Here is a 13,580-nt window from a genome sequence, read left to right as displayed (position 1 = left end):
GGGCTTTGGTCTCTTGCTTGTTACCTGGTGATCCCCAACACGGCTGCTCTAGCTCCAAGTCTGAGCTCCAGGAGAGAAAAAGGAGACAAGGCAAAGGGACAAAGAGTAAAACTTTCTCCTAGCAAAGCCTTGCCTTTAATTCCAGAAGGGAAGTCCTGCCCAGGGCCTTCACCTGCATGTCATTGGCCAGAACTGAACAACACAGCCAGGTCTAGCTGCAAGGGAGGCTGGGAAATGAGGGCATTTAGCGTGCTGCTTATACAGTAGAGGGAGGCAATGACTAAGGGGCTTGTAGCGTCTGCTGCACTGTCTCTCTGGGGGTCGTCTTGGTTTCTTCTTCTTTTTTTTTTTTTTTTCTTGCCACGCTGCGTGGCTTATGGGATCCTAGTTCCCTGACCAGGGATTGAGTCCGGGCTCTTGGCAGTGAAAGCGCAGAGTGGACCGCCAGGGAATTCCCTGGGTCTTGGTTTCTTGTCTCTACTTGTTGCTTATCTATCCTGGCCACCTCTTTCTAAGACTGCCTTTGTTTCTCCAAACACAGTGGGAGAAATGGCCACCCCAGCTGGGAACTGCATCAAGACCTTCAGCTCCAGACCATTAATGACCCTGTGTGGTAACTCCGTGTCCCACTTCCAAATATCAAGGGCACAGGTGCTGATTGGCCCAGCTTGGGTTAGAAGAGAAACCTGATTGGTCTGGCTTGGGTAGACTATCTACTGATCAGCCAATCAGGTGTGGCCAAGAGAGCAGCAGTAGGTGGGGTAAACCTGGTTGGGGAATGTGCATTCTTAGAGAAAGGGGTGTGTGGCTGAAGGAGACACCTAAAGAACCATCTAGTTCAAGGAGTGAAGAAAGGAAATTGCCGTTGTGGGTTGCAATGTTGATATGATACAAATTAACACGTCCTCTGAAAGACCTCGAATACAGTGGAGTCACATAGGCACTACATTTAACTTACGCAAATTCAAATATTTGTATTCAACCAGAGTATTTTTTCCCCACACAATTTGGCTTCCAAACGTGAGCCAGCTGCCTAACTACTGCCTGACCAAGTGATCTTTCCTGGTGCTGGCTGTTTGGGATCTGGGGATATGGTACAGTATAAGTAATATGTTCTTTATGGAAAACTGCCGGGATTTTCAAGATTATTTTTAAGGTCAGGTGATGCTCACCCTTCTCACTGTGTAAGAAGTACCTTTAGTGGAAGATCATGCAAATAATTTTTCCCATTTCCTTCGAGTTTTAATCAGTATAAAGAATGCATTTGGTTTTAAAATATCAAAATATTTTTATTGTGGCTTTTTTTTTTTTTTTTTTTTTTTGCGGGCCTCTCACTGTTGTGGCCTCTCCCGTTGCGGAGCACAGGCTCCGGACGCGCAGGCTCAGCGGCCATGGCTCACGGGCCCAGCCGCTCCGCGGCATGTGGGATCTTCCCGGACTGGGGCACGAACCCGCGTCCCCTGCATCGGCAGGCAGATTCCCAACCACTGCGCCACCAGGGAATCCCTATTGTGGCTTTTTAAAAATAAAAAATAAATGATATTCATGACTTCTGGCTCTTCCTCCTGTTTTGTTTGGTGGCCTTTGGCCATACAAGAAAGGCAGGGAGAGAACAGATGGCTGGAGAGAAGGCAAAAATGAGGGTCTCTTCGAACACCATGGGAAAGGGGTGTGTCCACCTGGGCAGTGTGTGCTCTTTGATGACTGGGTACTTGGTCTGTCCTGATGGCCTGGGACTTGACCTACTGGGCTGTCTTGGTGCGGCAGAATGGGCAACGTGAGATGGAGTTAGAAACCTGGGTTCCAGACCCAATTCTCGAATTTACTAGCTGTGTGACTTTAGATGGGCCATTTAACCTCTCTGGGCCTCAGCTTCCTCATTTGTAAAATGGGGAACATATGCTATTTACCTCCCAGGGCTTGGGAGAGGATTAGATGAGAAGTGTTTTGAAAACCGCAGAGCGCCATATAAACATGACTCAGTGTTATGGAAGCGATAAAACAGGTTGGTGTTCAGATTTATTATAATAAATTCAGATATAAATGCACTATACCATGGCCCCAACAGCCCTGAGGTTACCATTCTGTCCTGTGGCCTCAGTACACGCCCTGGGTTTTCTCAACTGCGGGTTTCTCGGAGCTCCTTGGAGGTGTGACATTTGGGTTTGTCACTGCCCAAACACATAATTGTATCTACCGGGCCTAGGAGTCTGAATCTCAAACTTATTCTTCATACGCCTGAGTATGTTTACATTCATAATATCTGCGAAAAGAACCCCTCTCCTCACACACTCCAAAATACAGTATTGTGCAAAATACCAGTCTAGGAAGCAACACACTAGGGTAGCAACCTTTAAAGTCCTAAAAAAGCATCTTAGTAGTTTGACGCAGAAGAGTTACACTGACTCACGGAGGATCACGCGAGGCCCAGCGGGACGGCGTTTCTAGTTCCTTCCACCAGGTTTAGAAAACAGAAGGCTCTGGCTGGATTTGCTGGACGCTTCTCTCTTCAGCATCTCCCTTTCTTGGTCCATCTTTGGGGTGTCTTTTCTGGCTCCAACCTTCAACAAGCAAGAGCAACAAATGCCCAGACTCTATAATTGTAGGGAGATCCCCAAATATTTCTCAAATGGCATTTTTTTAACTCAAAATAAAACCTTTCTTGTAAAAAATATTTATATACACACATAGACGTGAGCAAAACGAAGGTAAAATGATCCACCATTATCACACTACCCACAGGGAACCTTATTCACATTTTGGTGTACACTCTTCCAGATACACAGATAACATTTTCTTCTTACATTTGCATCTTTTTTCGAACCAGGAGTTTCTGATTATAGGCACATTCATTGGGATGGACTTTCGCTCGAAAAGCTGTTACTGAACGGAATGCCTTATGTCTCTGATGTCTTAGGAGGGGAAAATGCAGGATACTCTAGGGGGTCGTCTAACCCTTTTCTGAGCACTACTCCTGGCTCCAGGCAGCCATGTGTGTGACTCTGTCCCTGGTCATAGCTGATTGGGCACTTGGCACGGGCTGGGCTTTTAAAATGGTCACTCCCAGGATTTGGGGCTATGGGCTCTAAGATGCTACTTGCTCCCTGGGCTGGTCCTTTGAACTGGGGGACCGTGAGGTCATTCCTTCCTGTCACATGACTGGAGAGAGCAGAGATCAGGGGAGCCATGCAGAGACACAGAGAGGAGATATGGCCTGTGTGTGTGCGTGCACATGCTTGTGTGTGTGTAAAAGAGATGATGCCTGAGATCTGATGGCTTAGCAGTTCTATTTCGAGGCCAGGCTCTCTTTCAGCTCTCAGTTTTTATGAGGCATTCACCCCTATATCCTTAAAAAAGCCCCCTCCCTCTTTTTTTCTTTTTTGCGGTACACGGGCCTCTCACTGTTGCAGCCTCTCCCGTTGCAGAGCACAGGCTCTAGACGCGCAGGCTCAGCGGCCATGGCTCACGGGCCCAGCTGCTCTGCGTCATGTGGGATCTTCCCGGACCGGGGCACGAACCCGTGTCCGCTGCATCGGCAGGCGGACTCTCAAGCACTGCACCACCAGGGAAACCCCGCCTCCCTCTTTCTGAATAGGTTTCTATTAATTGCAACCCAAGAATCTCACTCACACAGTTCTGTATGTACTATAGATGCCACTGTACCTTGCAAGTTTCTTCCCAGCAGGTTTCACACTGCCTTCCTGCAAGCTTTTGACTACAACACATGCCCCTGGGGGAAGAGGGCTGGTGGGTAGTCAGCTGGTTTCAGCTGGTTTCAGTCAGGTGGTTTCAGCTCTGCCACTGACTGCGTGACCCTTGGTTTCCTCATCTGTCAAATAGGGACCAGAATGTCCTGTCTTCCTCAGGGGTTGAGAGGAGGTTCTGGGTGGATTTCAATGGAAGGGGCTGTTAGGACCATCTCTGTAGCTCTTTTCTCTTTAAGACAGGTTTAAAAATCATCTCCTGTGCCAGACCTGTGCCAGTGGCTGACTTGAATGTGTTGTGAGACTGCATTCAAAATCAGTTCAAGGAAGAAAAAAATCATTTCAGGGTAAGAAAGGCTAACATCTCTACACTAGCCCACAAAGTAAATCTTGGCAGGAATGCCCAGATAAAAGGAAAACAGACAGGAAATGTAGAAAACCTTTCGCCTCTAAACCACTTTTCCTTTGTATCCGTTTTTATTTGATTTTCAATAAAATTGCTGGCTCTGGGTGTTTCCCAGATGCCAGTGCTCTGACCCGGTGTGGGGCTGGCTGTCGGAGTTGGAGTCTGGGTGTTTGTTTAAAAATAAAGATTCCTTGGTCCCAGGGTCCCCCGAGCCCCAGGTCTGCCACGAGCTTGGGGTGGGAAGCACCACAGAGCAAGCTTTGGTCCCCTTTTTTGAGTGGGGGGACGGGGGCAGCAGAAGGCAGACGGGATGGCTGAACTGGGAAAAGGAAGAGATGGAGAATGGGAAACGTGAAAATGCAAGTGTGGGCCCGAGGGTTGGGGGAACCTGGCAAGGTCCGTCTTGAACCAGTGACCACAGGCAGCGACATGCGTTCAGCCTGAGTGTTTGGAAACACATGCCCCGTCCTTAGAAGGACAAGGCAGGGGTAGAAGCCCCTCATTTAAAGAACAACATCTAGATTGGAAATTTGGAAATTACCTGGAAATTAACTCAGGGCATACTGGAGTGGCTGCTTTGGGCATCTGCAAGCATCGGTTCTAGAAAGATCCCAGTTCATTCCCACACCACCTCAGGTCTTGGTTTTAAACATCCCCCTTTCAGGGAGGCCTCTCTTGGCCCTTGACCTGGGAGTGTGGGGGAGGGAGGTCCCTGTGAAATACGTTCCTGAGCTCAGTGCACTGGCCTTTGTCCTCAAAAAGCAGTTATTTAATCATTATATTCATTTATTTATCCCAGAATAAAACCCAGAAAGACAAGGAATTTTGTGTGTTTCTTCATTGATCTAACCCAGTGTTTCCCACCCTTTTTTTCAGTATCGTTCTTCCCCTAAGGAGCCTTCTTAGGCATTCTTTCCTAATTGCTCTCACGTCCATAAAATTTGAATATTACAGAGAGCGCTGTGCATACGTCTGCGCTTTATACATTAAAAAAGTAGAGTTTTGGCCTCGCAGGGGCGATACGGCTCCCACTGAGAAGGGGATTGAACCTTAACACCTGGACAGTACCCGCCATATATCGTAGGCTCTCAACAAATGGATGTTGAATGAATGAGGGCTGGAATCATATCGTCTTGTTTATTCTTCTATCCCCAGTTTCTACCACGATATGTGGCCTAGACTAGGTATTCAATAAGTATTTGTCAACTAGAAGATTTCCCCCTTTAACATATGACTGACGAACAATTATAGAAGACTGTTAGCTGCAATGGGAAAAAAGTATAAAATCGATGAATGGCATTTGGTGGACAGAAAACAAAAAACCAGAGGGTCTTAAAAAGGTAGGAGGTGTTAGTTCTGAAGCTTGTTAGAGATGGAGACTCTCTTACGAGTGGGCGAGACGGAGCAGATTTTACACGTCCCATCCTTTTCAAGGTGGGCCTGGTGACTCCATCCCCCGAAGGACTCCAGGCCCACTCTTGAGGAAGGAGTCGCCCAAGTTACACTTGGCAAGGAACCTGGAGGAAACCTTTCTGTACGGAGGAGATCCTAGACGCCAAACTTCTAAGCTCAGGCTGGAGGGCAGGGAGAATGGGAAGCTGGCTCTTTGCTCTTAGCCGAAGCACCACGTGCCCCGCTTCTGTTAAAGCCAGAGGCAGCGTGAAGTTCCAGGGGGTCTCGCATCTCAGAGAAGCACAATATTCCCACAGCATCCGGGACCCATCCCAATACCTCCTCTGCCGTTTTATATCCTCAGGTGGTCCTCAGACAAAACCTAGATGTAGGGTAGTTTCTGCCTCCTCCCAGCTCAGTCGTATATGTGAATGAATAAGGAACAAACTTCCAGTCATTTCCACTTTGCAGGGTGGCAGACGTCTCCGATCAAGTGGGGCCCCCAGGATGCTCTCCGTCCTCTTAACATGCTGCTCTGGGTAGTAACCACCTTCCGGTCTTAGCACAAGGATGCCGGTTGAGAAGCTTCTATTTTCCAAATATATCCCTCACCTAGAATATCTTCGTTTCTTCCCATGATAATGTGGTTGCCTCAGCATGACTGTGGCCTTTTAACAAACTTGAATGTCTCCTCTCTCATATTCAACCAAAATGTGTTTGGCTTTCAAGCTTCCTGAGAGCTCGGCTCTACTGTCTGCAAAGTGGGAACGTGGATTGGCTTAATTCCAGTTCCAGGGCTGATTTGTCAATGGCAATGTTTCAACATGTTCAAGATTTCATAGTCTTAATTCTCAACTTTTAAGAGAATTCTAGAGGATGCTTCCTTGAAATTTAAGAGAAATGCCACTGGAAATGTATCAGGTTTATTACCTGGAGCTTTATAACCTAAAGGAGGAAAAGCTAGCACTCACCTGGGTGTCAGATCTGCACTAATCCCCAGCTCTCCTAAAGTCTCTGAGCCTCAGACATCTCATCTGTACACTGGGTATAATAACAACACCCACCCCATAGGGTTGTTGTGAAGCTTAAATGAGATACTGCACGTCGAGTGTTTGGCTCTGTGCCTGGCACATGCCGAATGCCCAATACCTAATAGATGTGGGATAACTGTCAACTGGGCTTCCTGCTGACGTTCTATGGTTTTCTCTCTTCTCTCTCTGGCTCACCTGGAAATGTGAGTTCTGCATCTTTTGAGTTCTTCACCATCTCTACAAACATTCGTCTCTTTAACACAGAAAGAATATCGACAAAATTTAGCTTATGTTCTTCTTTGCCTTTTGCATCAGAGAAAAATGGAATTTTCTCAACTTTCAGATGCTACCCATTTGGATGGAATGTTGAGCCTTCCTAGGTGAGGAGGTGAGGATGGAGGTCTGCAGAAGGGGGTGTGGCTTTGGGGCAATGCTACACTGTCCTGCTGAACCTTTTAGGGAATCTCTGTTCCAGATTGCAGCAGAGAAGGAGGTGGTCAACCAAGAAGGCTATGAAGGATACTGTATTCTTCTTGGAGGACAGATCTGCTTTAGCTGGAAGCAGAGCCTCCTAGATCAGTGGAAGAGGCTGTAGATGTCCAGTGGCTTTCCACCCAGTGGAAATGTTGAAAGCCCCAGTGGCTAACCTCCCTGGCGGGGACTACAGGGGCCTGTTGGGAAGGCAGCATCACTGAAAATCTGGAGCTTGCCACTCCCCTGGGGTTTGATTACTGCTGCTGACCCTGATCTGCTCAAGGCCCCGCACCTCAGGGGCAGCTCATCAGAGAAAGAGCATCCCCTAGGCACTGGAGACACAAAAGTGAGAGGGAACTGGGGTCTCCCTTGCAGACTGACACTCTGCAGGCAAATGTGCAGTGGTGTCAGGAAGGAGACTTTCTCCGAGAGCCCTGAGCATCCACCGGGGTCGCCAACCTGACTCCTACAGGGGCCAGGAAAGTAAAAGAAGTGGGTGAAGTGAGCTGGGGTGGCGGTGGACAGCAGCAAACACACGAGCCCAGTGCCTATCTAAGGGGCCTGGAAGATGGAGGCTTGTGATGGTGGCTTGTGGGTCTGTGGGCCTAGGGTCGCCAGATCTTCCGAGTTTCCCAGGGAAGCTGGAAATCCAGAGTATTCCAGGAAACTGCCCTATTTTGAAACGTAACAAAAAAAAAAAAATCCCATGAGCCAAATGGAATATATCTGTGGGCTGCCATCTTGCGACACCTGCTTCAGAACCTCCCTGCTTGGTGTCTAGTTGGTGCTCAGTACATGTTGGAGGGGTTGCCAGATAAAATACAGGACGCCCAGTTAAATCTGAATTTCAGAATGAAGCCAACAAATTTGTTGGTGTGAATATGCCCCGTGTAATATTTAGGACATTTATACTGAATAGCTTTTGCTGTTTATCTGAAATTAAAGTTTAACTGGGCATCGTGTTTTTTGTTTGTTTTCCCCTAAATCTGGCAACCCTACTGGGTAGTCACAAAACTCATGGAGGAAATAAGGCTGTCTTTTGGGACAGGGCATAGGTGCTTACAAGACTCTTCCATTCTCCCAGAAGGATGCTAACTCTACCCTCAGAGGACTGTCCGTGAAGGCTGATGGACCCGTATTGAACTGACAGTTGCCATCCAGGCATTTTCCGTGGAGAAGGCCTCGAGCCTGCAGCCACTCAGTATTTATCACAAACTCAGTTGACACAGTCACTATCCAAGTTCCCAGATATTATAAAGCAGGGGTTAGTTTTAAACCAACAGCCTTCTTCTCTCCCACCTCATCCTGCCGCCCCCACCCCCCCCGCTTTTTTTTTGCAGAACCGTTTATCCAAGCAAAATCCCATGAGGAACTTGGGGTATAAGATAATGGAGAGCTTCTCTGGTGGGAGAAAGGTGTGTGTGCTTTGAGAGTCACACCCTTCCATGGCACCCAAAGGCGCCAGGGAACCCCAGTTTGAACATTGTTGCAAAACTCCTTCCTGGATTAAGTTCAATCAGTGGGCAGCTGGGCACTGAAGGGCAGAGCCTGGCCCCTGTGCACCTGCTTTTCCTGAACTTTATTGAACTCATTGGGATGTGACGACATCAGTCTGTCTCAAGAGCTGTGCACAGATGTGGCCCAGCCAACACCGCATTGCCGTTCTCAGGGGTGCTGTCCATTACATCACACAATGTCCTCTCTGGGGGAAAATCCAGCATTGTCTTTGTTCTGTGAACACTTCTGAACAACACATCCCTCATATCTCACGGACGCTGTGAACACTGGACCACACTGGGTTTTCCATTTCCCATGGGCTGCCAGAAAGCCCACCATCAAATGGGGCTCCCCTTTGGCAGGTGAAGGGATCGTTAACATAGGCACTTTCATCCTTATTTCTGGCTCCATTCTGTACCACTTTCCCCCCTTCTTTCACCCACATACTTCCTTCTTAGGGCAGGGGTTCCTAGGATTCCCCTTCTCCTTTTCTGATGATTTTGTCTCTATGTCCCCAAATCATTTAGCACCTAGGATGGTGGCACTGCCCTTCTGCCTTCTCTCACCTCCAGATACTGGGTCCCTTAGGTCGTTTGTTCAGGAGAAGGGACGGGGCAGGGGCTGGGGTGGGGGAGGGGAGGGCACTGGAGGTGTGTGGATGTTTCTTGGGCAGCCCACGCTGGCATGTACACTCCATAAGCTCTTACCCTTTGAAAGTAAGGTACCTACTTTGTGTCTGGCTGCCAGATCACAAAACCTCTCCACACCTGCCTCTCTTTCTCTTTGAAGGAACAGTTGCAAGGTGCTCATTCTTTGGCATTTCTCTGTACGAGATCCTCTAAACGTTCCCGAGTGAAAATATCAGGTGAGCACAACAGTGTTTAACGCATCCCCACCTGTTCCATTCGGGGACACACCTCTGAGGTTTCTAGGAGACGCTGGGATTCACTGCGATTGGTGGGCAGAAGAAGGGGGTGGGTGAGGGTCTTTTTCTTTAGCCTTCTTCTATCCGTATGCTGCATAGGCCTGGCCACATGGTTCTACTTTATCATTGCGGGCGGAAGAGCACCACCCCAAGCCCCTCCCATCCCACGCTCCTCCTACACAACATCTACCAATTGTGGGGCTTCCCTGGTGGCGCACGCGGTGGTTGAGAGTCCGCCTGCCAATGCAGGGCACGTGGGTTCGTGCCCCGGTCCGGGAAGATCCCACATGCCGCGGAGTGGCTGGGCCCGTGAGCCATGGCCACTGAGCCTGCGCGTCCAGAGCCTGTGCTCCGCAACAGGAGAGGCCACAACAGTGAGAGGCCCGTGTAACGCAAAAAACAAACAAAAAAACCACAAGTGGCACGGAGGAAGCCAGAATCTTGAGAATACCTGGGCCCAAGGAAATCTTGGAAGATAGTGAGTTAAATAGAATAGTGAGGATAATGACGATGGTAGGAGAGCATGTATGCTTTGTGGTCCTATGTGCCAAGGGTTTTGTATACAAGCTCCCATTGAATGGAAGGCTACGAGTTAGGCGCCATTTTTATTCTCATCTTAAAGAAGAGGGATCTGAGCTAATTAAGCAGAGGGAAGGTTAGGGGGTTTTCCTGGCTGAGACCACAAGGCAAAGCGGTGGTCACGCCCCCTAGTCAGGACTTGATTGGCTGGAGATTTGATTGGCAGGAGAGCTGAGCGGCTTCTCCTGCCGGAAGCAGCCGGTGCCCTTCAGCCTTTCTTACGCTTCAAGCCCAAAGAAAGGGCTTGCGTGCTTCTCAAGTGGCAACTTCTGTGCATTTAAAAATTTCCTATTGAAAATCCCAGCCTTAGCCCATTCACAAAAGGTATCTGGGTCCTTTCTTGGCCGTGGCCCTAGTCCTATTCACCAAAGAGAAGAGCGTGTCCCATAAGAGCTGCCGGCTTTGGGAGGACCGGGGAAGGCGTCAGCTGGCAGGAAGCTCCCTGAAAGAAATAGAGGAATCCCCATCCATCCATGAGCTGCCTATTCTTCCCCCTTAGAAACCGGGCTTGCCATGTGCCAGGCGCTGCAGGCATTTTGCCATTTAACCCTCCCGCTGCCCCACGGAGTAGGCCCCTTGTTAACAGTTTTGGTTGCTTTTGTTGAGGAACCTGCGATACAGAGGTCAAGCCACTTACTCAGGGTCATTCGGGGCAGCAGTGGGGCTTGACCTCTATTTGCTTGACTCCAAATGCGGCCTCTGAACTCAGAGACACTGCCGGCTTCTCGAGTGATGTAGATTAGAGTGAGCACGGCCTGGGCCACGGTTCCTGTCCCTCTGCCACATGGACAGAGCCACAGACCCAGTTCTCTGTGAATGCCCAGCATTTTCTACCAAGTCTCATTTTCACAGCCAAAGGTATTAGTGTGGAAATACGACTTTTGATTCTTGAAAGTTCTGCTTGGTGAAGGGATGGTCAAACATTAAAACTACAAACTACATTTTTTTTGGGGGGGCAATTCTGAAGCTTAAGATGTGTAATTTCATCTCAGTGCTTCAACCCTGCCACCTCTATGAACGGGTGAAGAGTTTCAAAGTTTTATACAGGAGACTACAAAAACTAAGGCTCCTTGTGAAAATACTAAGTGTAAAACTTAGAAAAGAGGAATTCTATTTTCTGTTAACAGAAAACAACGAAGATATACTCCCTGGAAGGAACTGATGCCAAGACAGATGTATACAAGTGCCCTTTAGAATCCAGCAAAACTTTAAAATTTATTATTGTTTTCTTCCTGACAAACAGGGATTTCTGACCACATATTAATAACAAGCCTGAAATGCACACCTGAGTCCTGGAGTGAAAACCCCAGGAGCAACGGTGAGAGGTATACAAGGGGGCCACCCTGGTAAGGGAGACCCAGAAGGAAGGGGTGTGGAAAAGGGAACATGGGCTGGGGAGGGCAGCAGGTGGGGAGGGAATCCTGTTTCTGCCGCTTAGTAGCCAGGGAACGGTACCCTCTGTCAACTCAGCTTTCCCCTCTCTCTAAGGGGCCGACACTTGCCAGCATCCCTTGCGGGTTGATGGGAGAGGTGAAGTGCGGTGTGGAGCAGGTGCCTGCCCCTTGGTAAGTGCTCAGTACACGATACCATGGGCGATGCCACGATCCTGGCTGTAGTTCATATACATCTTTCCCCCAACTGTGAATTCCACGAATTTGAAAGCTACTAGCTGTAGCTCTTCTGGGGACCCTGACACAGGTTCAACTTGGCCATTTCAGACCCTTCTCGACTGAAGGATGTCTAGCGCCAAACAGGCTGGCACGTCCCTTGCATTGTGTTATGAATGAGGCAGTCCATGAATAATGCATGTGAAGCCTGATTATGTAAATCCTCAGGTTTTCAGTACATGACAATGGCTTTTTTTGGGCCCTTTGCTGTCCCATTCTGTGGTCTGGTGTCTCTGCTTTGGGGCCTAGCCTGCCAAGCCCTGGGGGTGGGGGTGGGGCACTTCGGGGAGGGGTGAGCTCTCCAGAGGGCACATCAAAGGGAAAGTCACAGCTCTGCCACTGGCCCAGCTCTCCCTGGCATTGCTTGGTGTGAAAGGAAACTGCCTCTGCCTGAGGCAGCCCCATGACACACGCAGACTAAGGCCTGTGATGTTTAATTCAGAGCAGTGAGTACTGGAAACACTGCACCCAGGCTCCCTCAGAGCAGGACAGCCACTTTTCATTTCTGGGGCTATAAGCCAGAGAGCCTGCTGTCTGGAAACCTACTGCCTGGAAAGTTTGCAGGATGGAGGGCAGGCTTCTGCAAGGAGCTATCTGACCATCACCTCCTGGTTGAGGAGAAGGGCGCCCTTCTGTGACCTTGGCCTCCTTAGAGCTCATGCAGGCAACACACACACACATACAAATACACACACGTGCAAACACACAGCACATACTCACATGTACACACATACACGCAAGCATGCGTGTACAGATACACAGCCCCAAGTCAGAAGGACTTGGGTACCATTCTGGGTACTCAGAATAGCAAACCAAAATCTTTATTCTCAGAGAGCTTATTCATCGGCATATCCCCAGCACCTGGCAGAACAATGAAAGTAAGAATAGCCGCCTTTAAAAAAATTCGGGACGTTCACTAAACTTATTGTGGTAATCATTTCATGAGGTAGGTGACTCGAGTCATTACGCTGTACACCCTTAAGCTCAATACACTGCTGTATGTCGATTATGCCTCAGTAAAACTGGTAGAAAAAGTAGTTATCTGAATAGAAAGAACAAGATAAGATACACGAATTATCAAAAGTTAAAAAAAATACAGACGAGCTAGACTGTGAGTCTCAGAAAGCACTGTTCACAGCAGCCAGGACGTGGAAGCAGCCCAAATGTTGTCGATGGAGGAGTGGATAAAGAAGATGTGGTACATATATACAATGGAATACTACTCAGCCATCAAAAAGAATGAAGTAATGCCATTTGCAGCAACATGGATGGACCTAGAGATTATCATACTATGTGAAGTAAGTCAGACAAAGACCAATATCATATGATATTACTTATATGTGGAATCTAAAAAAAATGATACAAATGTGCTTATTTACAAAACAGAAACAGACTCACAGACTTTGAAAACAAACTTTTGGTTACCAAAGTGGAAATGTGGTGGGGAGGGATAAATTAGGAGTTTGGGATTAACATATACACACTACTATATATAAAATATATAATCAACAAGGACCTACTGTATAGCACAGGGAACTCTACTCAATATTCTGTAATAACTTATATGGGAAAAGAATCTGAAAAAGAATAGATATATGTATATGTATAACTGAATCACTTTTCTGTACACCTGAAACTACCACAACACTGTAAGTCAACTATACTCCAATATAAAATAAAAATTAAATTAAAAACAAGTTTAAAGAAATAGAGACAAGCTAGACTAGGAGTCTCAGAGAGGTTAAGCTAACACATATATATGGAATCTAAAAAAAAAAAAAAGGTTCTGATGAACCTAGGGGAAGGCCAGGAATAAAGACACAGATGTAGAGAATGGACTTGAGGACACAGGGAGGGGGAAGGGTAAGCTGGGACGAAGTAAGAGAGTGGCATGGACATATATAC

The 13,580-nt window shown here is 47.9% G+C and overlaps 1 protein-coding gene across 1 annotated transcript in view; it reads right to left on the bottom strand.

The window, feature by feature from the left end:
- Positions 1-2,444: 2,444 nt before the first annotated feature.
- Positions 2,445-13,580, bottom strand: part of FHAD1 (forkhead associated phosphopeptide binding domain 1) — a 133,441-nt gene continuing 122,305 nt past the window's right edge. Inside the window, 4 exon segments of the mRNA XM_065872624.1 lie at positions 2,445-2,561; positions 6,729-6,755; positions 6,757-6,786; positions 9,272-9,328. Coding sequence (XP_065728696.1) covers positions 2,445-2,561; positions 6,729-6,755; positions 6,757-6,786; positions 9,272-9,328 — 231 coding nt within the window.

The sequence above is a fragment of the Phocoena phocoena genome, chromosome 1 (assembly GCF_963924675.1).
Source record: "Phocoena phocoena chromosome 1, mPhoPho1.1, whole genome shotgun sequence".
In the NCBI taxonomy this organism is placed as follows: Eukaryota; Metazoa; Chordata; class Mammalia; order Artiodactyla; family Phocoenidae; genus Phocoena; species Phocoena phocoena.
Note: the sequence above shows the minus strand (reverse complement) of the source record. Positions and strands in the feature narration are given on the sequence as shown.